Below are 27,585 nucleotides of genomic sequence, written 5' to 3'. Positions count from 1 at the left end.
ATTTATCCTACAATAACTCACCTGTAAACCAAAGTACTGCGTGTTCTGAGAAAAGCTGTCTGAGGATCAATGTATAAGTTTAAAACTAGTAACAGTGTATTTACAATTAATAAACCAAACCCAAAATGTGGCTGACTTTCTCCACACTATCAACTATCTGTATCACCAGATTCTACTGCTTCTTAAAGTTGAAACCAAGTTTTGCTACTGTCAACATTAAGTATTGCAAAATACAATGTGATACTACACATAGGTTATCAGAATCATACTCATTGCCTTAGTCAAACATTGAGTTCAGAAGCCTCAATAACAAATTCAGTGAACAGGTAGTACAAGCCATTCAGTGTGACTAGCTGGATATGGAAAGGAAGTTGTTGTAACTGACCATCTACAGACGAGGTGACACAAATATTAAGAAATGGATGTATTGCATACAAATAAAATTGTTCCAAGTACACATTTTAACTGACATGTCCATTACCTTTTCCATCATCAACTCCAAAAATTGATTCTACAAGAAGGAACATCACTGATATGCCTCCTAGGAACTATACTCCATGTTTGTAACATGTTGGTCCCCCATACCATAGGGCCCGAGTGGTCTGCCCTCCCCCCTTCCAACCTCCCCAGACCAATAGTTATTTATCCATGAAGAAAGATATTGTTTTCAATGCTACAAGAACATTTTCTATTTTAAGTGTCATTATCAGCAGTAATGAGAGCAGCACCTAAAGAGATGAAGGGACGTACTGTCTAGCCTTTCCGTTTAAGTGATTTCAACAATTTCCTGAAATGTTGAATGAACTGAACAACAGAACTTACTTTTTATTCTTGAGTCAACTGACACATGTGGTTCCTGAAACCTCCCATCCTTCTGACAACTATTCAGCGGCACAAACATAGCCTTTCCTGGTCTACACTGAAAGTATCTGCGACCATTGAAACTTCCATCTGAATAACCAACATGATCTTCTTCCTGTAACACATGATGACAAAATCCCAGTTAACACTACCAATGTCTTCACTTTGAAACAAATTCACAAACAATAACATAGTCAAGATGAAAGTATGAACCCTTCACAAAGCTTTGCAAATTTAACACTTGTAAACTCAATCCAGTTAAAGACTCCATATACATTTTATGATAAATTAATACAAATTTGTTATCACTTGGTTTACATGTTGGCAGCTAGTGAAAAAAATGAGCAAACCTTTCTCAAAAGCAGTGTTAAATGGTTCCTGCAGTTTTTGCCACCTCATTTGTAGTTTGTCTGCATCTCATAAAAAAAAGGCATATTTTTTGGTGAAAAAATGAGACCTTTGAGGTATCACCAGTTTGGTATAGGGAGCAAAAAGTTCTGCTCAAACATGAACTTAACAGCTCATCATTAACCTGCAGTCCGCTGCTTGTTTATTTCTAAACACACACTAAAAATTTAGTTAATTTTTTTTAACTGCATTAGTAGCAGTTCCAGTCTCTTTGTAGGTTGCCCACTTTTGGTCATTGTTATCCGTGGCCTGTTTACTCATATAATGGCTACTAATAAGAGAAGGCTGAATGATGTATAATGTGAACAGCTGTGTAACGTAAATTAATCAAAACAGTATGAGTTTATGGACAGATAATGAACTATCTAAAAGTGAGAATTTAGTTATTGACAACTATGAATACAATGAAGATAATAATGGTGTAATGGCAGTCATGTGAAAAAACGAGATGCTGAATGAAATTTCTAGAAAACAAGAAGAAAATGGAACTTTTATTATTTAAAGGCCATATCTACCCTTGACAAGAAAATACCTCTAACAAAGCCATGTGGAGTTAGCTATGGACAGAAGAAATGGGGAGGAACTTCACTGCTACTGTCCACAGTCCAATTCGTGAAAAACGGCCCGCTCTCTGTATAGAAGAATTTTTTAATATCATTTGTGACACATCTAACCCTCTAAAACTATTTTATTTGTATTACCTTTTGCATTCACTTTTAAGTTATTTTTTCACAAGGTGAAGAAAGAGATTCTGTCCCACCACACTAAAACAATTTTCTCTCTCTGTAACCCACGACCTCTAAATAACACATATTTGCTAGGAGCATTTTTGTTCCTAGCCTATATAGAAACATGTTTCCTGCAAGTTAATCTATGTATGAAACCAGCAGTCAGATTGTCAGTTTGCAGTTAATATCTCAAAAATAAAGAGCGAAATTCATTAGAGACAGAGAGAGGGAGGAAATGCGAACAAGCCACAAGAAGATGACAACAACATGTTGGAAGAAATGCAAATTCTCTTAACTGCATATCCATTCTTCAGGTCAACAAATAAGGAGACTAGTAAGTAAGAGTACTTGATGACAGGGTATACAACCAATAGAAAATGCATGTTTAATGACAACAGCAGAAGAAATGGGTGTTTTACCGGGACGTGAACAAAGGGAAAAAACAACAACACCAAAAACTGTAAGTAACATGCTAAATAGCCCAATATCTACCCATTTTCAGTCAGAAACGCATAACCAACATAGAATAAAAAATGTTTTGCTGTTTGCAGATGACAAGCTGTAAATTACACTACTGACCATTAAAATTGCTACAACATGAAGATGACATGCTATAGACGCGAAATTTAACTGACAGGAATAAGATGCTGTGATATGCAAATGATTAGCTTTTCACAGCATTCACACAAGGTTGGCACCGGTGGCGACACCTCCAACATGCTGACATGAGGAAAGTTTCCAACCGATTTCCCATACACAAACAGCAGTTGACCGACGTTGCCTGGTGAAATGTTGTCGTGATGCCTCGTGTAAGGCGGAAAAACGCATACCATCACGTTTCTGACTTTGATAAAGGTCGGATTGTAGCCCATCGCGATTGCGGTTTATCGTATTACGACATTGATGCTCGCGTTGGTGGAGATCTATTGACTGTTAGAAGAATATGGAATTGGTGCGTTCAAGAGGGTAATACAGAACGCCGTGCTGGATCCCAATGGCCTCGTATCATTAGCGGTCAAGATGACAGGCATCTTATCCGCATGGCTGTAATGGATCGTGCAGCCATGTCTCGATCCCTGAGTCAACACATGGGGATGTTTGCAAGACAACAACCATCTGCACGAACAGTTCGTTTGCAGCAGCATGGGCTATCAGCTCGGATACCATGGCTGCGGTTAACCTTGACACTGCATCACAGACAGGAACGCCTGCGATGGTGTACTCAACGACGAACCTGGGTGCTCGAATGGCAAAACGTTATTTTTTTGGATGAATCCAGGTTCTGTTTACAGCATCATGATGGTCGCATCCATGTTTGGCGACATCGCGGTGAACGCACATTGGAAGCGTGTATTCATCATCACTATACTGGCGTATCAGCTGGCGTGATGGTATGGGGTGCCACTGGTTACACGTCAGATCACCTCTTGTTCGCATTGACGGCACTTTGAACAGGGGACGTTACATTTCAGATGTGTTACAACCCGTGGTTCTACCCTTCATTCGATCCCTGCGAAACCCTACATTTCAGCAGGATAATGCACGACCGCATGTTGCAGGTCCTGTACGGGCCTTTCTGGATACAGAAAATGTTCCGACTGCTGCCCTGGCCAGCACATTCTCCAGTTCTCTCACCAACTGAAAACATCTGGTCAATGGTGGCCGAGCAACTGGCTCGTCACAATATGCCAGTCACTACTCTTGATAAACTGTGGCATCGTGTTGAAGCTTCATGGGCAGCACTATCTGCACACGCCATCCAAGCTCTGTTTGACTCAATGCCCAGGCGTATCAAGGCCATTATTACAGCCAGAGGTGGTTGTTCTGGGTACTGATTTCTCAGGATCTATGCACCCAAATTGTGTGAAAAGGTAATTACATGTCAGTTCTAGTATAATATATTTGTCCAATGAATACCCGATTGTCATTTGCATTTCATCTTGGTGTAGCAATTTTAATAGCCAATAGTGTACATAGTAGATCTCAAGCTACCAGCATAAAAAATCAATACCTTCATATAAACAAATGCACACATCAACTCTATTTTGACATTTATCATCAAACAAGAACCTTTATACATATCATAAATGAACAATATAGAATGCCTCAACTCACTGATACATATATCTCAGTTCTCTGCTGTAAGGAAAACTGACATATAACATTGGACAGTAATCGTCCATTTTCCAAATATAAAAATTTTGTACAAAAAGTTTCTTTAGAGGTTAACATATAACAACTTTGCAGAATGAAAATAAACAAATAAACCCACTAAAGCTAGCACAAAATTTCTGAAACCTGTCTGGGTAAAAAACGAAACTTCACACACATTAACCACGAGCACAACCATGAAAGATGAACTAGACTTTGACAAACAGACCAGCTTAGTATTTTTTTTTTTTTTTTAATATGTTTCAAAAAAATCACAACAAACACAACTAAGAGTGGCCACAATGACATTTTGCACTGGTCCTTCTGAATGGGAGCGAATCACTGTTGTGCAACTGCAAAACATAATTCAACACTGAACTGTATCTAACATTTCCGCAGAGATAAAACTATTAGAAAATAAAAACTCTACCTGTGCACCAATATTTCAAATGCAACACATTTCAAAGCAGTTCAGGCCTGTCTCAACAGCCAGAGAAGAAGACTGTGTACGATTTCATTTTCTTGTTTGCAACAGTTTTAATTTGTAAGGAATTGCATTTACCTTCAGCTGCAAGTACTTCTGCAATGAGTAATGATTAAATGAACATGCACAAAAATAATGTATCTTGCTTCTTCACGACCTAAAGACATAAATTGTTCTGAAAAATAATTAACTTTGTCGGAACTACCACTAATTAAATATCAATATGCTCCACATTTTTTTTTTCACTTATATTGGATTTTTATGGATGTGCTTTTAATTTTCCAGCTTGTTTGTAAGTAAAGGAACATTTTTCTTTTAATTACCTAATGTGACATGAGTAACAAATGCTTTTAGATGATAGCTAAACTATAGGCATGATCATTATGTGGAAACAATTCATAAAAATTAAAAATTGGACGACACTCAATATTTATGTGGAAAACTTCCATGGTTATATAATACAGCAATTTAACAATCTTGACCACAGTGCTCAGTAACTCATTCCAGATAATTAAAATCTATAATGAAAATTCAATAATAGCCTCCTACCATTCCATTTGTGGGGCATTTAAAATGGGTATTTATTAATTTCCATTAACATAAATTTTCACCTGAAGCAAATGTGTGTAACAAATTTCTTTTTAGATGGACGATGAATAGATCTCTTATTCATTTTATTTCTGTTACTTATTTAATGTCTCCGGAAGTAGAACTGTTTCTTCCAATAGTTAATTCGTTCAGGGATGATCAGGTAAACCACTCAGATACTACTTGATGGTGTCATGCATTTTCATTGGCTAATTCCAAGTATCTCGTGAACATCTTTAAGAAATTCTCTATTTGCTGCAAATTTACACTGCTATTTTGATTTTTGTTTCTGATTTACAAAACAAAGTTATATCACCAAGGCTTGGTGAAAACTGTAACTAATAATAATTGATAACACACACAATAAAAATTGTAATGTAATTGGACAGATAAAAAAATCTACTCATCACACATTTTTAAAAAAAAAAAGGTAAAAAAAAGCATAAAAAAAGTTTACATATGCACAATTTCAGTGCCGGTGGCTCCTTCTGGTAGAAGGGTGAAGGAAAAGGACTGGAGAGGTTTCGGAAAAAGGCAGAGTTCGAAGAAGCCATCCAGTACGCCAGAAGATTATTGGGGACTGCACTGGAACAGATTTGAAAACATGAGAGCCACAGATAGGGAGATGGGTGAGAAGGAGCACAGGGTCTGACAAAGATATTGTGGTGATTAGGAGAGAAACGAAAAGCTATTCTAGATGTGGTGGGCAAGATCTCTGACAGAATGGATGTCACCGCAGGGCATTACTTCAGGAAGTCATGGCCTCATCAAAGTAGCTGATTAACACATTCAAGACCAAGACAATACCGAACAAAAAGTGGTGTGCTCCGAACTTCTTGTTTTGGAGGGATCAACAGTACCAGGATTGCATGTGATGGACCAGGAAACCTGCTTTTGAACTAGGCTGGTGGGTCATTACACCAAGTGAAGGCTGAGGTGAGAATGCTGATGCATTACTGTAAAAAGTCTGCGTCCAAGTAAATATGTTTGCCTTGAATGTCAAGGCCGTATGGGGGGGAACGTTTGATATAGAAAGGGTGGCAACTCTCAACATGTAAGTACTGTTGTTTGTTAGTAGGATTAATGTGAACACAGGTGTGTAACTGGCCTTTGATGAGAATGAGATCAACATTAAATAAAGTAGCGTGCTATTTGGAACAGGGCCAAGTGGAATTCAACTGGGAGAATATATCCAGAGATTATAGGAATTTTAACAGTGCGCCTCACTCTGTGTCCATATGGTGAAGACATCATCAGTGTATCTAAACCAAACCAGGGGCTGAAGGCTTGTGGGTCCCAGGAAAGCCTCTCCAAGTGACCCATAAGGTTGGAACAGGAAGGAGCCTCCCTAGTTCCCATGGCCATACCCCTGATCTGTTTGTCTGCCCCTCAAAGGTTTAGTTGTTGGTAAGTATGAAGTTGATTAAGATGAGCAGGAAGGATGTCGCAGGTTTGGAATCAAATAGGCACTGACTGAGGAAATGATCAGTATAGAGGGAGGCGGTATCAACGGTGTGCTGAGGGAGTGAGACGGGCACGGATTTCAGACAATCTAGGAACTGGTTGTTGATTTTAATACAGGAGAGAAGTCTTTCTATTAAGGGTTGCAGGTGTTGATCAACTACAGCAGATATACGTCCGGCGGGTGCTTTGAAACCAGTAATTATAGGATGGCTAGGATGACAAGGTTTGTGGATTTTAGGGAGAAGGTAAAAGGAAGAAGTGCATGGTTTGAGTTGGGTAAGAAGTTCTACGGACTGAGGTGTCAGTCCTTGTGAGAGCCCTGAGGTTTTAAAAAAAGGACCCCTGAGACTGTTCCCACGGCAAGACTTGCCCTAAGCACCCTCCAATCACATATACTATTAAACGGAGAGACAACTGTGAAATGACACATCATATACTAGCTCTTATGTAAACACTGTTATTAGTCAGGATGAATTGGCATAGGCAGAGGGTTTATACCAGCAACACACAATATCCTGTTGCAGAGCATGCTCTACAACATGACAGCCATGACCTCAGTGCCTGTTTCATCACGCATACCATCTGGATTCTTCACGAAGACACCAGTCTCTCAGATCTCCGCAATGGGAACTAGTGCTACAACATGTTCTGGGTTCCCACAACCCACCCGGCCTTCATTTACATTAATTTCTTCCATCTCAGCATTTCTTCACAGTGCCTACTCCTTTCTCCACCACATTTTAGTTTTCTACATCTTTCATTTTCTGACCTGTCAATTTTTTGCTGCCACCCCCCTCCTCCCCTTTACATACAATGCACTTAGCTTTTCACTCTTACTAACTTGTGCATTATGTTTTTTTAGCAGTAATCTCTGTCTTGCATATTACCCTGTCTTTCACCTGTAACCTCTCAGGTTTTCAAATCTCGTCCAGTGCAGTCTCCCAACAACCAGTCCTTCCTTCTTGTCCCGTCCGGTAAGTCTCCCCCGATCTGGGTTCTGGGTGACTTTTCCAAACTCTACTCCTGTTCTTAAACCTCTCCAGTTCTTTTCATTCACCCCTCTTCCTTCCCCTTCAACCCTTCTGCCATAAGAAGAAGCCACTGGCTCTGAGAGCTTGCATGTGTAAAAAAAATTTCTGCATGTATGTTCCCTTGCCGCCACTTGGTCAGTGGATTTTTTATCTATACAATTATATTATACTGTCAAAAACAGGTTACTTCTGTTACAGTAAAAAATGTGCGAGATTAATGCTTCTGGTTCTCAATTTTAAAAACATACCATTTCAATGCCAGCAATTTTTCTTCTTTTCTTATCCTCAGCTACAGTACCAATCCATCGAATAACACCATAATGAGGCTTCAATTTAACTCTCACTTCCACAACTGATCCAACTTCTAGATCAGTTGGTACTACAGACTGCTCAGAGACATCAAGGAAAGCAGTTACATCATTTGTAGGACTAAATCTTCTTGGCAAGATATGGTCAGGAAAATCTGTGTAACAGAAAAACCTATATAAATTTCAGTTCTTATGAGAACCTACGAAGGATGATCTGTCCAATTTTCACATCCCGAATGTACTCAATAGATGTACAAAGTTGTACTGTTGGTATGACTATAAAATAAGATCAATAATACAGCTCACTAAAATTGCAGAAATAATCTGAACTTTAGTGAAAAAATTCTGATTGTACTGTAACCATTCCTTTCTATCTCTTATACTCATGTTTCATAACATACCACTGTAATTTACATCATCACGAAGCTGATGACAACGATAGAAAAGGGGTTGGTACCAAAATTACAGTTCACACTTCCTTAGAATGCAATCACTAACACCTGCAATACTGAATGTGACTCAAATCACCTTGGTGCCATCATAAATTATGCTATGAATTTCAATAACAAAATATCTTGAAAAAGTAAATGCTTCATCTACATTAAAATTGTTGACAATTCTCTATTTCTATCAGACAGAAAACTGCTCACTGTTAATCAAATGTCATCACATACATGTGAAGCAAATGAAACCACCAACCAAATAAAATGTGTTAACCTACATTACTGTTATAAAGAACAATAAATTATGTCTTCCACTGCCAGGTAATTACAACTGAATTGAAAGTAATAGACGCAAAGAGAATATACATCATTTAGTACTACAACCTGACATCTAGCACAAATAGAAACACATTGATTTCGATAGAAATTTCTGCAGTTATATAATATGTGTCATGTAGCTAATAACGGAACATATTAATGTTAATTTAATACACCACCTTCATTAGGTTTTGTTTCCTTTCATATCTTGTAACTAAAACTTGGCAATAGTCGAAACAAATATCAGTTCGCTTAACAACAGCTTTTCACCACCACACAGATACTATCATGTTCTTCCTTTACCACAAATTAACTGGTTGTCACATTAGCCCTAGTCCAAACAACAATAAATATGCACAAAAAGGTAAATGTACATTAACAAATCATTGTATGTAATTTTCATTCATTGCAGAAGGAATGGTCTAAATCTCAAGAGGGAGAAACCGATAATCAAATTGTCTGGAAGACATACTTTGCACGAATTGATGCAAAAAAAAAGTATCTTTATCTCAGTACATGAAATTTTATACCAATATTCTTTTTGTGCAGCCATTTCCATTTGTTGAAAATAATCATTCTCATTTCGAAACACATGGGCATCTTACCTTTCCCAGGCATGTTTTTCTAAATTTGTATAACAACCAGCTTTCGGTACTATTACATTTTCGATCACTCATATTTCAAATTTATCAATAGTCATTCTTTACTGTATTTATATGTCATTATCCCAGCAATACTAAATGGTACTAATTAAGTATGGATGACACAGTGAGTAGTATCACACGGAAGACCCCAAGTTGCACATGAACAACTCAAACTAAAATGATACACTTCTCAATTCCTTAGTTTTACAGAGATCATCACTCACTCAATGTCTCTTCAGATGCACCAATGTACTATAAAAGAACATGGCAGAAGATGTGAAAGCATTTTAACTCCAGCTAAAAAACAAGTTTTTGAAGTATGGATAAGAAGAGCCAAGGCCAAATGAATTACCATATAAAAATTAGTCCAAGCAAGCTACTACATGCTAGAAATTGAGAAATCATTTACAAAAACAACATATACTGATACTGTAAACCATAGCATTGATACACAGCACAAAATGATAATTACAAAGTTTAGCAACATTGACAATTTTTAATGACTTTCTGACAAACAGTACAACTGTCTTTCAAACGATATGTAGCAATTTACACTTGTGATAAGATGCTATGGAATATGTTTAACACTTTAGTGAAAGTATATAACTAAAGTGCAAATATGTACAAGGTTGCCATAAATAATAAAAAGTTATTAACAAAAACTTTCTATCACTTGGCATTCTGCTGCAAATTCCCATGAGCAACTGCCATTTTCCAGTGAATGCTTCTTTGCCCAAATCACACAAACCAAAATAATGATAATATATATTAGATAGGTATAAAGAACTGGCAAACTAAGTTTTGACTACAGAACTTCTTGAATAACACAGAAACCTAAAAAAAATGAAACAATAAGTAAATTCCCCCAAAAGGAAAGAAGTAGCACAGATCAATCAGTACAAGATCAAATGAGGATTAACACAGACACTCTTTCTCTCTCTCTATTTATTTATTTATTTATTTATTTATTATGAAAATTCTAAGATTTCCATTTCCACAAGTTATTTTGGAGAGTATATAAAGTTAACCAAATTAAAATATTTATGTTTCTAACTATGTGGTAAATGGGTTACTGCAAAAAATGAACATTATTGAAGAAAAATATGTTCGTGAAGATATATCACTAATGCATGAAATTATTATTGTCGATGCTCACATTACTGATATTACCTTGAGGATAAGTATATTCCCACAGGTGCTCCAGAATGATATACAATGTAGAAACATGCATCATTTAAAAAGAAATATATTTATGATGTTTAGGCTTTCACTAAACATAAAATAAAACAGTGTCACTAATTAATATCCCACAGCCAAAAAATCAGTTTCTATGATAACAGAGCCCACATATCTAGTAACTACATGTTACCCTTTAGGAAACCAAAGCATATACTACTACAACAAATTACGAGGAAAATTTTCCACAACACAAGTTAAACATTACCATGAGTTTAAATGCAGAGCAGTAACACAGTTGCACATGCCAACTTCACTGCTAATACCACTTTCCAGCTTATATTGTGGTAACAGTCACTGTCACTAGCAAGGTGTGTTTAGGACTACGGGCCTGACCTGCTGAGGTTATTTTGAAACACTTGGTCTAAATTTAGAGATGTAACGTGCAGCCAGCAAGGCACTATTTCAGAATGACATCCTGCAGTTCAGAGCATGCTTTGCACAAAATTTTGCACTCTCTGCACCAATATAACTGAATTAAGAATAAGACAAATGCTTACAAGCTGATAACCTCTTACGTGTTTTGTTGACAATCTCATTCATTAACTTCTGAAATGCATGGTCTAAAGCTTGAAAGTTGGTAGCTTTAAGCTGAAAGAAAGATTAAAATCAAAGGCTCAAGAGAAGAGTGTCAGTCAAAAGTATATTTGCTTCTGTGTGTCAGATAGGTAGAAAATGTTAAGAGGAAAACGGGTTGAAAGTATAAAATAAAACCTAATGCACTGAGATATAGAGTAAGCCAACATCATAAATACACAAATTATGCAACAATTTCCTGTAGTTAGAACTGTATTGCCATTTTATTCCAGATTAATTATGATCTTACATATTTGTCCTAGATTTTCTTTTATATTTCTATGTCCCTGAAATATGTAGTACTACATAAAAGCTCTACACTGAATGTAAAAAATGATCTCTCAGATTCCGAGATGTCTATGCAGTGTGTAGTACTCTATATCAGCTCTCTTCTGAATGTAAAAAATTATCTCTCAGATTCAAAGACTCTGATTTAGCTTACCAAGTAAGATTATTTGCTTTCATTCTCTAGTGGTTCATTAAATTAGATGGCATAATGTGACAAACACATCTGGAGTCATCAACATGATGCTTTAAAATACAAATTATGATCAGAAACATTACACTAGTCAACAGCCATTTTGCATCTGGGATGTGATACATCAACTAGTGTGTATTTTGGTGTGTAGAATCTGAATATACCTTTCAAAATGTTCTGGCACATACCATTTTTGAGTTTTCAAAGTTTTTTTATTTTTCGTATTCAGTATTTCACTTTCTGCTGTTCTTCTGTTTTGATGTTTAATTGTTTGTTTTTTATTTGCAAAGGAGAGATACAAGCAATGCATTTCCATCGGTACCTTTGGCATTTGCAGTAGACATGAAAGAAACTTATGAAATCATGGCTTTGCTACTAGAGGCAATCAAATATAAGGATCATGAATGGCAGCTTTGCTGTGATTTAAAAGTTGTTACACTCCTTACAGGTTTACAGGCTAGATTCCCGAAATACTTCTGCTTTTTTTTGCATTTGGGGACACCAAGAACCACTATACAATCAAGGAATGGCCTATAAGGAAGTCATATGTTCCTGGAAACATAAATGTGAACAAAACCCCATTGGTTGAGCCCGATAAAATAATTTTGCCTCCCCTTCATATCTAAAGAAGGTGAGGCCTTCAATCACTTAAAAGAAAAGTTTCCAAAATTAAGTAAGGCAAAGCTGAAAGGGGTATATTTGTTGGACCACAAACAGGAAAATTACTGAAATTTCCAACCTTTGATACCAAACTCACAGGTATCCAATTAGCTGCTTGGTCTTGTTTTACAGCAATTGTGAAGGGTGTTTTGGGCAACAGAAAAGACAAAAGCTATGTTACCATTGTGAATGATTTGTTGGACAACTATAAGAACATCGAATGCAGAATTTCGCTTAAAATTCACTTTTTACATTCTCACCTTGATTTCATTCCAGAAAATTTGGGAGCTGTAAGCGATGAGAATGGTGACCGCTTTCACTAAGACATTCTTACTATGGAACACAGTTATTAAGACCATTGGAACCCTTCAATGATGGGCGACTACTGCTGGGATCTTGTTAGGGAAAGTGATGAAACGGCAAACAAAAGAAGAGCTCCGTCATCACATTTTTCAAAAACCAAAGACGATTAATGGTGAAATATCTTCTGAACTAATTTGGACCTTTTATTGGCATCATGCCCATATATACATACAAAATAGTATTGATTTCAAACGTTCTGAATGTGTACTTTTGTTTGACTTAATTGTGTCAATTTCCTCTACTACCATTTTTTATTCTGCTGTGTATCTATGAAATGTGATCTCATAGAGAAAAACTGATTTTGCCAGTAGGCAAATCCAACCATTCACAAACCAGATGCAGAAAAGTTTAAATTTGTTAACTAGTGTTATTCACCTTTCATAGACTGGTGACTGCAATGACTGATGATTGCTTTGGTAATAATTTTTAGAACACAATAAGCAATCCAACTTGAGTTATGATAAAATTATAGACGTTTAGGTGAGCGAATTGATATTTTCAGTCATATCACTGAACTGTGCTTTAAATAACTAAACCTCAAGGTATAAGAGTGTTTGCTTTTTCTATCTCTCGATTATCTATTAGTGTGTGGTTCACTTCTGAATAAATTTTACTACTTACATTACAAATACAGTTGCTCTATAAATCGAAAGCCCAATAACATGTACATTCTAAAGAATGAATTTATTTAGTTAACCTGTTTTCACCTTACAACCTTACACCTTACAACTCTGTAAGCTGGTTAACTAAATAAATTAATTCTGTAAAACATATAAAATATTTTGCTTTTCAGTTATAATTACGTTGCCTTACCAAGATTTGACAGAAGAATCAGTTAAAAGTTACTGTTTGTCAATGATAATTTGATGAAACTGGTGCTGTCAAAAGTGGAGAAAATTGGCTCTAGTTGAAAGTTTCACAAATGAATCACATCATCTCTAACATTTTCTATTTTCAATTCGTTCCTAACCTATGATATGTGTTAACTGATTTCAGCTGTAGCAGCTCATTCTCAACAATGAAATAAATGTATTAATAACTTGTTTGCATCAACACAAAAGTAGTAGTGAAGTTCCTCATTTGAAAACTGTGTTGGTATTAAAGGTGAGAACTCTTAACTTCAAGACTGATTCCTGAAGTTTCAAAATTGTGGCAGAATAGCCAACAAGAATCAGAACTACAGTTACAGGAATACCTTAAACAGCAACAACAGCATGTGTATAGTTAGTCAATCAATGACAACAACCAATTATGGTGCTCCAACCTCCATGCTCCAACTACTAATTCATTGATTCAGTTTCCAATACTTACTGAAGTGAAAGGTGGCTCTTAACACCATTTTTTTTTTTAAATCTGTACTCCCAGGTAATTAATTACAGTATATCTGAGTTACAGTGTGGTTACTTGTTACCTTTGAATACGGAAGTTTATTAATTATTCAGAAACTAAAACCTTCTAGTAGACTCCAGTGGTATTCGACACAGACATTTGCACCCCATTATCAAACTATTTCAGTCTTGATAAAATAGAGACACAATGGGTGGCCTTCAGGAGGTGAAATTCTTAATATCTATATCTTACATCCCACTGTAACAGTTCTTAGGATTTCTTCTCGTTCCATTCACGTATGAAGCGCGGGAAGAATGACTGCCTGAGTGCCTCTGTGACTGCAACAATTATTCTAATCTTATCCTCAGGATCTGTGTGTGAGTGTTACGTAAGGGGTTATAGTATACCCCTAGAGCAATCATTTAAAGTCAATTCTTGAAACTTCATTAATAGACTTTCTCGGGATAGTTTAAGTCTGTCTTCAAAAGTCTACCACTTCAGTTCTGTCATTATCTACGTGACCCTCTCCTACGGATTAAACAAACCTGTGACCATTCTTGCTGTCCTTCTTTGTACAAGGTAAGTATCCACTGTCAGTCCTATCTGATAAAAGTCCCACACACTTGAGCAATATTCTAGGATGGGTCGCATGAGTGATTCCTAAGCAATCTCTTTTGGAGACTGATGGCATTTCCCCAGTATTCTACCAATAAACTGAAGTCTGCCACCTGTTTCACCCACAACTGAACCTATGTGCTCAATCAATTTTATATCCTTACAAAGTATGTCCCCCCCCCCTGTTTTGTGAAGTGCAAAATTATACATTTCTCTACATTTGGAACAAGATGCCAATCTCTGCACCATGTTGGAATCATATCAAGATCTCACTGAATATTTATGCAGCTTCTCTCAGATTGTACTTCATTATAGATAACATCTGCAAAAAGCCTGATTTTACTATTAATACTGTCTGCTAGGTCATTAATATACAATGTGAACAGCAGGTGTCCCAACACACTTCCCTGGGGCACACCAACAATTACTTCTACACCTGTCGATGACTCTCCATCCAAGATAGTATGCTCTGTCCTCCCTGTCAAAAAGTCCTAAACACAGTCACGAATTTCGCTTGATAACCCATATGATCGTACTTTTGACAATAAGCACAGATGTCGTACTGCATCAAATGCTTTTTGGAAATCAAGAACTAGTTCATCTACCTGGTTGCCTTGATCCAAAGCTTTCAGTATGTCATGTGAGAAAAGTGCAAGCTGGTTTCACGTGATCGATGTTTTCGAAAATCATGCTAGTTGGCATCGAGGAGGTCATTCTTTTTGAGCTCAGAATATGTTCCAAGATTCTATGACAAATCGATGTCAAGGATATCAGATGGTTGTTTTATGGACCACTTCTACTACCCTTCTTGTAGACGGGTGTGTCCTGTGCCTTTTTCCAAGAACTGGGCAGAGTTTTTTGTCTGAGGAATCTACAACAGATTATAGTAAGAAGAAGGGCTAACTCAGCCACAAATTCAGTATATAATCTGATAGGGATTCCATTGGGGCTGGCACTTTGTTCAATTTTAAAGAATTCATCTGTTTCTCAACACCATTGACACTAATACTTATTTCATTTTTCTTTTCATTGGTACAAGGATTAAATTGGGGCTTTTCACCTTGGGTTCTCCTTTGTGAAGGAACTTCTGAAAATGGAGTTAAGCACTTTAGCTTTTGCTTTGCTGCCCTCCACTTCAGTTCCTGTCTCATTCGCTAGGGACTGGACACTAACTTTGGTGTGACACTAACAGCCTTTACATACAACCAGAATTTCTTTGGATTTTGTGAAATGTCACTTGACAATATTCTGCTATGGTAGTAACTGAAGGCTTCACACATTGCTCTCTTGGTAGCTGAAGAAGTTTCATTCTATAGCCCGACATTTTGTTTTACACCTATTATGCAGTAATCTCTGTTTCTTTACAGTGATTATATACCATGGAGATTTCCTACCATTATGAACTGTACTACTAGATACATATCTATCCAGTGCGTGGTCAACTATTTTTAGATTTGTGCCAGAGTTTCTCTACAAGCTCCTGACCTCTGCTGAATGTTTCAAGTTCTTCATTGAGATAAAACATTACCGATTTTTTTATCAACATATACATCTTTCTGCTTGTTTTAGTTGTCCTTTCTACTTTCATAATCATTGTTGGCACGACTGCATCATGGTCACTGATACCAGTTTCGATGTGAACACCCTCAAAGAAGTCAGGTCTATTTGTTGCCATTAGATCCAATATATTTCCATCATGAGTGGGGTTCCTAACTATTTATTCTAGGCAGTTTTCAGAGAATGCATTTAGTAAAATTTCACAGGATTTCTTATCACGCACACCACTAACAAAATTGTAATTTTCCCAATCTCTACCGATGATTACAGTATGACTGGGGAACTTAATGTAAAAGTGAACTGAGGTTTTCTCTGAAGTTTCGATTACATCAGGGGATGAGTCAGGTGGGTGACAGAAGGATCCAATTATTTTATGCCCACCCCTGATACTGAGTCTTGTCCAAACAATCTCACATACAGATTCAATTTCTACCTCGGGGGATTTGAGCTGCTTGTCTACCTCAACTAATACACCATCTCCATTTCCCATTTGCCTATCCTTTCGATATACACTTAAATTTTCAACAAAAATCTCACTGCTATCAATTTCAGGTTTCAACCAGCTTTCTATACGTGGTATTATCTGAACTTCACTGCTTTTCATTAGCGCTTCCACTCTTGCACTTTGTTACGAATGCTTTGGCAGTTTACCATTAGGATTTTAATACTCTCACCTGTAGGAGACATTTCTTTTGATCTTACACTGATACTTCTGGTTTTCCTGCAGGTGTACTGTTCGAAGTGAAGGGACGGTCACTAATGCCCTAAGATGATACAGACATTGTGCTTTGCCTAAAAGTGAACAATGAGGCTTTTAAAGTGGTCTAATTACAGGATATGCTCGGTACCACAACAGCTTAAAAAATTAGGAAGACAAGTGAATACGAAGTAGGTGAAGTTCATTCTCATAAGTGTGACTTATGGCATGATTTTCAATGATATCCTTGTCATCATAAACTCAAGTCACAAGAATGGTACAGTCTTATTCTGCCAACACTGACTCTTAAACAGAAGCTCATTTCCACCACATCTATGTCAAAAAGTAACTGGCATAGTTCCAATGCCTATCCAGAAAATGGCAGCATTACTTCTTATGCAGCATTCGTAGGACATCCTTCAACAGGACAAATTCCAGTGATTACCAGTTATAAGAAAGCTAACATAATCTGAAGTTGTTAGTCATTGTAAATCCTGTGATCCAGATTCCAGAAGCAGAAAAATTAATGGTTTAGATTTTCAGAAGGAAAGCATTCCACAAAAATATACTTGAAAGTTGCCTATTTGGAACTATCTGTTTAATGAGGACTGAAAAGGAGCAATGGTTTAAATTTGTCTTCCAGGCTCTATAAATGTATTTATTTGATTTTTGAAATAGTACGACAAAAATTTTTCAGCCCTATTTAGAACAATCAGCTTAAAATGCTTCTGGGGGTGTCTATTATTTAGGAGACATAACCTAAACTTCCCAAGGAAAGTCACACGAGACATCTAAAGAGAGTACTTTGCATGCTGGAGCAAAATGGTCTCTAGTGTTATTTACAGAAATATACCTTCTTTCCTACCAATAGCTGAATACCTGAACCACGTAATAAATTAAGACAGTCTAAAACCAGGCCAACAGCACTTCTAAGCAAACAGTCAAACTCACTGCTCCAACTAATCTCAAGGACTTGGAATCATTCCTCAGCAAAGTAAATTAATATGAGGTTGTTGCACAAGTTCATAACATTTTTGTTTTCCATGTTGGTAATCCAGTTGCTGGGGGTTTATTTATCAACTGTCATTTTTTATTCGTAGTTCACTGTTGCTATTTGAGTTTACGGAGCATTATATTGTCTTTTGGAGATAGCGAGTGGAGCTGTGGATGGCAAAAATGGAGTGCCAAGTGGAAAAATTACTGACATTTTTCTGCTTTGAATTCAGTAGAGAGTGACAGCCCCAGAGGAACCCAGAAAAATTTGCACCATTCAGGGAATAGTGCCATTGGACAGATCATGGCAAGAAAATGGTTTTCTCATTTTAGGGAGGATCATATTGCCATTAGTGACTCACCACATTAAGGAAGACTTTCGAGATTTGATGATGATCATTTAAACATATTAATCCACAATTATCCATGCCAGTGTACTCGAGAACTGGCAAATTTGAATAACTGTGATCATTCCACCATTGTACGACTTTTTGCATGCAGTGGGGAAGATTCAAAACTCTAGTGTATGTGTACCACATGCTCTACGCCAAAATCGCAAAAACCAGCAGGTGGCCATATGTGCATCTCTGCTCATTCGTCATCAAATGGCTCATGAACAACACCAACCATTCCTATCCCGCATCATTACTGGTGATGAAAAATGGTGTCTTTATGCTAATGTAAGGAAAAAGGAATGATTAAGCTCAAACAGAGCAGAAGCTCCCCATAGATACCCTTATGCTTTTTTCTTAAAAAAGGCCACCAGTGATGGTGTGGTGCACTACGAGTTGCTTCCACGAGCTCTAGTTGACATTTATACATTTATTGTCAACAACCGAGAAGTCTTGCAGATGCAATCCACAAACAACCAGGAAGACTGCATATAGTGATGCTATTCCACAATAACGCACACCCACATCCTGCTAGACTGACAAAAAACACTGCAGAGGAATTGGGTTGGGAAGTCACTCTTCACCAACCATATTCATCTGATCTTGAACCCTCAGATATTCATCTTTTCAGCTCTCTATCAAATAACCTCCAAGGAACTCCCTTTCTGTATGAAAATGCGCTCTGAACATGACTCTTGAGTTCTTCGCCTCAAAACCACACGATTTGCATAGTCACAGGATAGAAAAGTTACCCCAGTGTTAGCAGACTGTTTTATGTGACAGAGGAGAATATATATTGATGACTGAAGTCTCTGTTATGTGTATCAATTGTGTGTATTAAATTTATGGTAATATGCTATAAACTTATGCACCAACATAATATAATAAAATTTATACCATACGTAGGTCATTATCTGTTGGTCATTAATAGACGGAAGTGGCTAATTTTTTGGAATCTTAAGATATTCATAAAACATTTCTTCCAATACAAAACTATATTAAATTAGTCTCTTGCCTCACTACTTTCGATCACAATAAAAATTTAGTTTTTGCTACTGAAGCAACTCAATACAGTACACGATCAGTCACCTCCCACAAAACAAGCACAGTTCATAGCAAACATCTGCAAATGATTCAGAAATTTTTTTGATGGCGCAAGTAAATTATTGCAAATAGAAAATAAAATGCCGGCCATAACTTATGGCATGCAAAGTTTCACTTGCTCTTATACAGAACAAAATTACATCTTATACCAACACAAATTTCCCATATCAAGAATCCAGCCAATGCCACTCATCAGTGCAGCAGTCCGACAATGATTCTATTTCAACTTTTTCAACTGGCCCATGTGTCTAGTTGTACGCTGAAAAAACATAGTTTTTTGATAGATCAATGTCAACAGTATACTTAGGAGGAGTTCAAGTTCACTTTAACACAGTAGCTGTCACCACCACCACACACTCAGTACTCAGGTGAGCCATCTTTTGAGTCTCATTTCATGTTACACATCCCATGTGCTCCTTCATCACCTCCATGTGTTATAATGTGCCCTGCTACTATCCATGGATCACTTGCATACCGTGGATTAATAAGAGGTCTTCCAACCATAGGTTCTCCAACAGCCTCATTAGGCACACTGGGAAATGACATAGATGGAAGAGTTTAGCCTGGTTAAACATTTACCAGCGTTGCACAGACACTCAACACCGAGAAAACTACCCATCTCTGTCACAACTAGAAACAAAACCGCTGTCGTCGTATCAACTGACCCTGTGATAGCCATAAGAGAGAATGCACATCAACTACACAGGACCACTCACTGTCTCAATGTGGCTGTTAATGGAGGATGCTCTGTCCTACTTTCAATATATGGACAACATGATGTTCAACACAGGAAATCACAATTGGTCTGTACGGCACACCATTCCAAGAAGAGCCTCTACTTATCAGTGCTATACCTTCCCTAAATGTCAACCACTCATTATCACTGCCTCTGGACAATAAAGATCCACAGAAGTAAACTTATGTGCTGTTAAAATCTGCAGTAGGTGACAGTGACCCATCATTAGAACACTGTTGCTCCCGGTACTCTGGCAACTGTGGTATTTCCCCAAACAGAGGCACAGTACACCTGAAAAGCCCAAGCCACTGCACAGCTTCTGAGACAGGAGTGTTCTGTGTGATGTGTCAATCCTGCAAACAACTGTCATGTAAACATCCAGTACAAGATCTGACAATGCCCTGTTCACAAGGCAAACCTCTATTGGTTCCAGATCCAACAGAATAGGAGGAATATCTCCGGGAGGGGGAAGGGGTACAAAAACAATAAATAAATTATTAAAACAGGTTGTTCCTGTTATTCTTGCTGACATGAGGTGCAGCCCAATGATCTGATAAAAAATTATCCACGCTGAGATGCTACCTAAAATAGTAGAAACGAATTTTAAGAAATAAGACATCACTAAATAACTGCAGCTGAAGACTAGATGGTAATTGTATAAAATGTAAAATTAACTTCACTTCAGAAATTTGTTAAAATTGCAGGGAGGTTGAAAGGCTGACCAGCATTTACTCTCAGGTGCCAAAATTTCCAGTACTGTTAAGAAACAATACTCCTAACTTTTGGAACCAAGTTCTTTCCTTGGGATGCCTCTGACACCTCACCCTTCATCTTTTTCTATTCTCATCCTCACTACAGTGGGTCCCTCTCGTCCTTGGGTCTGAGTGACCTGTCCTTTCTTTCTAACCTTTCCCAACCTACCCTTCTCTACGCCCTGAGGAAAGGACTATTAGTTCAGACTGTTAAAAAGTGAATAACTTCTATTTTTATATGTGCCTATTTGTAGTATTACACAGTTCACCTCCTAAAGTTAAATGCTGGCCACCAATTGTGGCCCATAATTTATTAGTTTCCTCAACTTAATTTTTGACACAATTAATCACCACAGGAAGACTGAAAGCTTTCGTTATTATTACATGCTGATACAAAAGCCTCAACTACTGCCTCACCACCATGCCCATTCCTCAAGAAAGAGAAATGAGGTGCCTGGCTTACATTCTCCAATGCTGGTAGTACAGTATGAGAAAGTAAATATAAAACTGACGAGAAAGAAATCAAAATAACAAGAATTTAACCGCCTAATCACCAAGGCAGAAATTCTTGTGGTCAAGGAAAATAACAACGCTCTCACATGGGCAATAAATTGCTTGTAATTTATAGAATCAATGAGCACTGTCCAATGTGTTAACTTCTGTTCAAATACAAAGACAATGACAAGAAATCGATTATCTATTTCATAACTTATTACTGTAAATAAGTAAAATAGCATCTTTAAATTTACTTCCTAAGACGTGATACAGCAAAGTTTAAAAATAAAAAACAGAAAAAATCATTGGAAGGAAATCAAATTGCTTTTTGCTGGAAGTTACATAAGTCTTCTTCCTTCACTATAAGAATTACTGTCCTATGAAAGAACAAAAAAGTCAAGACAGCAAATATTTGGAGGGTGTATTCATATATGTTCCACACTTGAGAAAAGCAGAAGCTAGGATGAGCTTCAGTTAGTCAAGAATAAATCATTTCACAGATTGATGTAAAACATAAAACCAATCTCTGCTCTTTTTTTCTGTCTGAAAGTTAGTTTTTTATGTGAAGAGCAAAGACAAAAATAAGAATTGCAAACATAAACACACTTTCCACAAGCAATCTTTGCAACTATAGCAATGAATAATCAAGGCAATTACTTACACAATATTAAAAAAATTATATATGCATGATAATAATCTTACCATTTAACTGCACAGCAGCTTTTCCATCTCTAAAGTTATCTAAGTCACTTTCCTTGCAATCAATAACCCTACACGATTTTAAAAGCTCTGTCCTGTTCGTTTTTTGGTCATCTTTAAAATAATTTGTTGAATATGGACTTCCGACACCAGCACTCCATGATTCATCCACCACATCAAATGGCTCACTGCTATTCCTGGGTTGGATATCTCTCGAATGAGAATGTTTTATTTTTAATTCACTCGGTTTAATATGTTTTGTAAAATAATCATTCACTTTCCGTGGCGATTCATCTAAAACACCTCTCGATGGGGCACTCTCCGGGTAATTTACAAGAACTGTTTTCTTACTCACATTGTTATTCTTTGGATCTTTGCAACAGTTCTGCTCACTATTATCAATTTTGACAGAATTGACATGATAACCATTGCCTTCAGAGAATACATATTCAGATTTACACAAGTTATCACTTTTGCATTTTGTTAGTTTATTTTCTTTGCTCATAGAGTCTGTGGGCAGATTTCCAAACACCTCTGATATCTCAGCAACAGAATTATTCCACATATGTGTTTCCGAAACATGTCCTTTTGACCCTGCATCAGCTGTGGACGCAGATGATGGCTGATGTCTTGCATTCCCATGAGAAGCCAACTTCAGGTGACTATGCTCTCCACATGATGTCAAACCAGAGACTCTTTCCTTAGAAGGTTCTGAAAAGAGAATTATAATAAGTAATGTACCTACTTTGTTTTATGCTTAAAAGTTATTCATTCTCTCTCTCTCTCTCTCTCTCTCTCTCTCTGTGTGTGGTGTGTGTGTGTGTGTGTGTGTGTGTGTGTGTGTGTGTAGGCTAGTGAGCATTTTCCTTGTACATTATTTCTATTTGTTTAATGTGAACTTCAGCAAGTAGACATGTTACATTATTCTCTGTGTCTGCACTGTGGACTAGTACAGCTAGTACAGGTGAGCCAAAGACAATTCTATACTACATTTTGTAATGAAGTCATGTTTACATGAAAGGTTCATTAAGTCTCGAGGCAAAGAAATGGACAGCCAAATAAAATATATAGGGCAGTATTCAGAAAAGATATACTATTGTTCATATCTTCATAACAAAGAAAATTACAAGAAATAGCTAAACATTGTTTGCTTGAGATGTTGATCCTGGACAGAAGTTATTTGGAGTGGTCAAGGGGAAAGGGACATAATACATACAGAGTATCTCAGGAGAAATGGTTAATATTCAGATTCAAAAGCAAAAATGTCTAGTAAATATCAGCTCTAAAATGCATATCTTAGGAACTATGAGCACTTTACCTTCAATACTGTGAACCACATCTCTCATCTACTGCATGTTCTTTGCCTTCCATAGTTTGAGAGGTTGTAGTATGGACCAAAACAAGAAAAAAATGACCAGTGAGGTCTAAAATGCATGCCTTAAGAGCTATGAGCATTTGTCTGTCTTTGCTACTGTGAAACACATCTCTTCCAATGAACAAGTGCTCATAGCTCATAAGGTGTGCTTTTTAGAGCCCATTTTTCCATGTTTTGATCCGGACTACCTCCTCTCAAAACATGGAAAGCACAGAGCTCACAGTAGAAGAAATTAGTTTCACAGTATCAAAGATGAAGAAGTGTTAATAGCTCTTAGAGTATGCATTTTAGACATGTGTTTAATAGAGCTTTGTCTTCGAATGATTGTTTCTCATAACCCTGAATACTGACCATTTCTTCTGGGATACTCTAAGGAAGGTACAACAAATACCACACAAGGAGTAACGATACAATCTGCTGAAAGCGATAGCACTCCTGGCATTACACACTTGCAAACCAACTCTTGTGTCTGTTCTCTGGAACCAAACTAATTGGCCCTATTCATACTTTAATAGCTAACGGCATGCACAGTTGAAATATCTGAAAGTGTGAAGATAGGTCCCGCAAGGAAATTCATGTCTGATCTGTTCTCTCATTGTGATGATGCTGATATACAAGTGCACGTCCACAGCAAGGTATGTACACTCAAACTAATAGCTTTAGAGCTGCCTTTCTCCTGGTATGGAAAGAAAATTGAGAAAATAGTGATAAAAGGCACTTTCTATCAACAGTATATACATAAACAAATTATCTCTTACCGTCATACCAGGTATTCTTTGTGGCTGGGAGGAAGGAAAAGTTGCATTTTGGATCCAATCATTCCTTCTACACAATGCACCCCCCCCCCCCCTTATGGTATACTTTTTGTTATCTCACAAAAAATTCACTACATTCCAATTTGATATATTGTGATTGTCAACAGCAGCATGCTTTTACCTTCACTAGATGTGTCAAATTCAAAGTTTCATCTGTAATGAAACTGTAGTATAAATCTGCCTCATATTTATGTTCACCCTTAGTGTTGGCCACGGCATGCAAAACTTCAAACTCAATGCGTGTACAATGTGCTGCATGCGTATAGTCCCGGCCCGTCTCTGCTCTACATCTACATCTACATCTACATCTACATCCATACTCCACAAGCCACCTGACGGTGTGTGGCGGAGGGTACCTTCAGTACCTCTATAGGTTCTCCCTTCTATTCCAGTCTCGTATTGTTCGTGGAAAGAAGGATTGTCGGTATGCTTCTGTGTGGGCTCTAATCTCTCTGATTTTATCCTCATGGTCTCTTCGCGAGATATACGTAGGAGGGAGCAATATACTGCTTGACTCCTCGGTGAAGGTATGTTCTCGAAACTTTGACAAAAGCCCGTACCGAGCTACTGAGCGTCTCTCATGCAGAGTCTTCCACTGGAGTTTATCTATCATCTCCATAACGCTTTCGCGATTACTAAATGATCCTGTAACGAAGCGCGCTGCTCTCCGTTGGATCTTCTCTATGTCTTGTATCAACCCTATCTGGTACGGATCCCACACTGCTGAGCAGTATTCAAGCAGTGGGCGAACAAGCGTACTGTAACCTACTTCCTTTGTTTTCGGATTGCACCTCCCCAGGATTCTTCCAATGAATCTCAGTCTGGCATCTGCTATACCGACGATCAACATTATATGATCATTCCATTTTAAATCACTCCTAATGCGTACTCCCAGATAATTTATGGTATTAACTGCTTCCAGTTGCTGACCTGCTATTTTATAGCTAAATGATAAAGGATCTATCTTTCTGTGTATTCGCAGCACATTACACTTGTCTACATTGAGATTCAATTGCCATTCCCTGCACCATGCGTCAATTCGCTGCAGATCCTCCTGCATTTCAGTACAATTTTCCATTGTTACAACCTCTCGATACACCACAGCATCATCTGCAAAAAGCCTCAGTGAACTTCCGATGTCATCCACCAGGTCATTGATGTATATTGTGAATAGCAACGGTCCTATGACACTCCCCTGCGGCACACCTGAAATCACTCATACTTCGGAAGACTTCTCTCCATTGAGAATAACCTGCTGCGTCCTGTTATCTAGGAACTCCTCAATCCAATCACACAATTGGTCTGATAGTCTATATGCTCTTACTTTGTTCATTAAACGACTGTGAGGAACTGTATCGAACGTCTTGCGGAAGTCAAGAAACACGGCATCTACCTGTGAACCCGTTTCTATGGCCCTCTGAGTCTCGTGGACGAATAGCGCGAGCTGGGTTTCACATGACCGTCTTTTCAGAAACCCATGCTGATTCCTACAGAGTAGATTTCTAGTCTCCAGAAAAGTCATTACACTCGAACACAATACGTGTTCCAAAATTCTACAACTGATCGACGTTAGAGATATAGGTCTATAGTTCTGCACATCTGTTCGACGTCCCTTCTTGAAAATGGGGATGACTTGTGCCCTTTTCCAATCCTTTGGAACGCTACGCTCTTCTAGAGACCTACGGTACACCGCTGCAAGGAGGGGGCAAGTTCCTTCGCGTACTCTGTGTAAAATTGAACTGGTATCCCATCAGGTCCAGCGGCCTTTCCTCTTTTGAGCGATTTTAATTGTTTCTCTATCCCTCTGTCGTCTATTTCGATATCTACCATTTTGTCATCTGTGCGACAATCTAGAGAAGGAACTACAGTGCAATCTTCCTCTGTGAAACAACTTTGGAAAAAGACATTTAGTATTTCGGCCTTTAGTCTGTCATCCTCTGTTTCAGTACCATTTTGGTCACAGAGTGTCTGGACATTTTGTTTTGATCCACCTACTGCTTTGACATAAGACCAAAATTTCTTAGGATTTTCTGCCAAGTCAGTACATAGCACTTTACTTTCGAATTCATTGAAAGCCTCTTGCATAGCCCTCCTCACACTACATTTCGCTTCGCGTAATTTTTGTTTGTCTGCAAGGCTTTGGCTATGTTTATGTTTGCTGTGAAGTTCGCTTTGCTTCCGCAGCAGTTTTCTAACTCGGTTGTTGTACCACGGTGGCTCTTTTCCATCTCTTACGATCTTGCTTGGCACATACTCATCTAACGCATGATGTACGACGGTTTTGAACTTTGTCCACTGGTCCTCAACACCATCTGTACTTGAGACAAAACTTTTGTGTTGAGCCAACAGGTACTCTGAAATCTGCTTTTTGTCACTTTTTCTAAACAGAAAAATCTTCCTACCCTTTTTAATATTCCTATTTACGGCTGAAATCATCGATGCCGTAACCGCTTTATGATCGCTGATTCCCTGTTCTGCGTTAACTTTTTCAAATAGTTCGGGTCTGTTTGTCACCAGAAGGTCTAATATGTTATCGCCACGAGTCGGTTCTCTGTTTAACTGCTCAAGGTAGTTTTCAGATAAAGCACTTAAAAAAATTTCACTGGATTCTTTGTCCCTGCCACCCGTTATGAACATTTGAGTCTCCCAGTCTATATCCGGCAAATTAAAATCTCCACCCAGAACTATAACATGGTGGGGAAATCTACTCGAAATATTTTCCAAATTATCCTTCAGGTGCTCAGCCACAACAGCTGCTGAGCCAGGGGGCCTATAGAGACATCCAATTACCATGTCTGAGCCTGCTTTAACAGTGACCTTCACCCAAATCATTTCACATTTCGGATCTCCGTCAATTTCCTTCGATACTATTGCACTTCTTATCGCTATAAACACGCCTCCCCCTTCACTGTTCAGCCTGTCTCTGCGGTATACATTCCAATCTGAGTTTAGGATTTCATTACTGTTTACGTCTGGTTTCAGCCAACTTTCTGTCCCTAGTACTATATGGGCGTTGTGATCGTTTATTAATGAGAGCAGTTCTGGGACCTTTCTATAGACACTCCTGCAGTTTACTATTAGCACATTAATATTGTTATTCCCTGTTGCATTTTGCCTACTTCTACCTTGCCGCGTCTCAGGAGGCGTCTTGTCGGGCCTAGGGAGGGGATTCTCTAACCTAAAAAACCCCCATGTGCACTCCACACGTACTCCGCTACCCTTGTAGCCGCTTCCGGCGTGTAGTGCATGCCTGACCTATTCAGGGGGACCCTACATTTCTCCACC

At 37.9% G+C, this 27,585-nt stretch overlaps 1 protein-coding gene across 3 annotated transcripts in view; it reads right to left on the bottom strand.

Annotated features, from left to right (window-relative positions):
• Positions 1–27,585, bottom strand: part of LOC126088531 (uncharacterized) — a 132,795-nt gene that overhangs the window by 56,680 nt on the left and 48,530 nt on the right. For all 3 annotated transcript variants that reach the window (XM_049906702.1, XM_049906701.1, XM_049906703.1), the window contains exons 5-7: positions 22,114–22,821; positions 7,964–8,178; positions 823–976 (exon numbers count right to left, since the gene is read on the bottom strand). In XM_049906702.1, the coding sequence (XP_049762659.1) occupies positions 823–976; positions 7,964–8,178; positions 22,114–22,821 (1,077 nt within the window). The remainder of the gene's footprint in view (positions 1–822; positions 977–7,963; positions 8,179–22,113; positions 22,822–27,585) is intronic.

The sequence above is a fragment of the Schistocerca cancellata genome, chromosome 6, assembly GCF_023864275.1.
Source record: "Schistocerca cancellata isolate TAMUIC-IGC-003103 chromosome 6, iqSchCanc2.1, whole genome shotgun sequence".
NCBI classification, from domain to species: Eukaryota; Metazoa; Arthropoda; class Insecta; order Orthoptera; family Acrididae; genus Schistocerca; species Schistocerca cancellata.
Note: the sequence above shows the minus strand (reverse complement) of the source record. Positions and strands in the feature narration are given on the sequence as shown.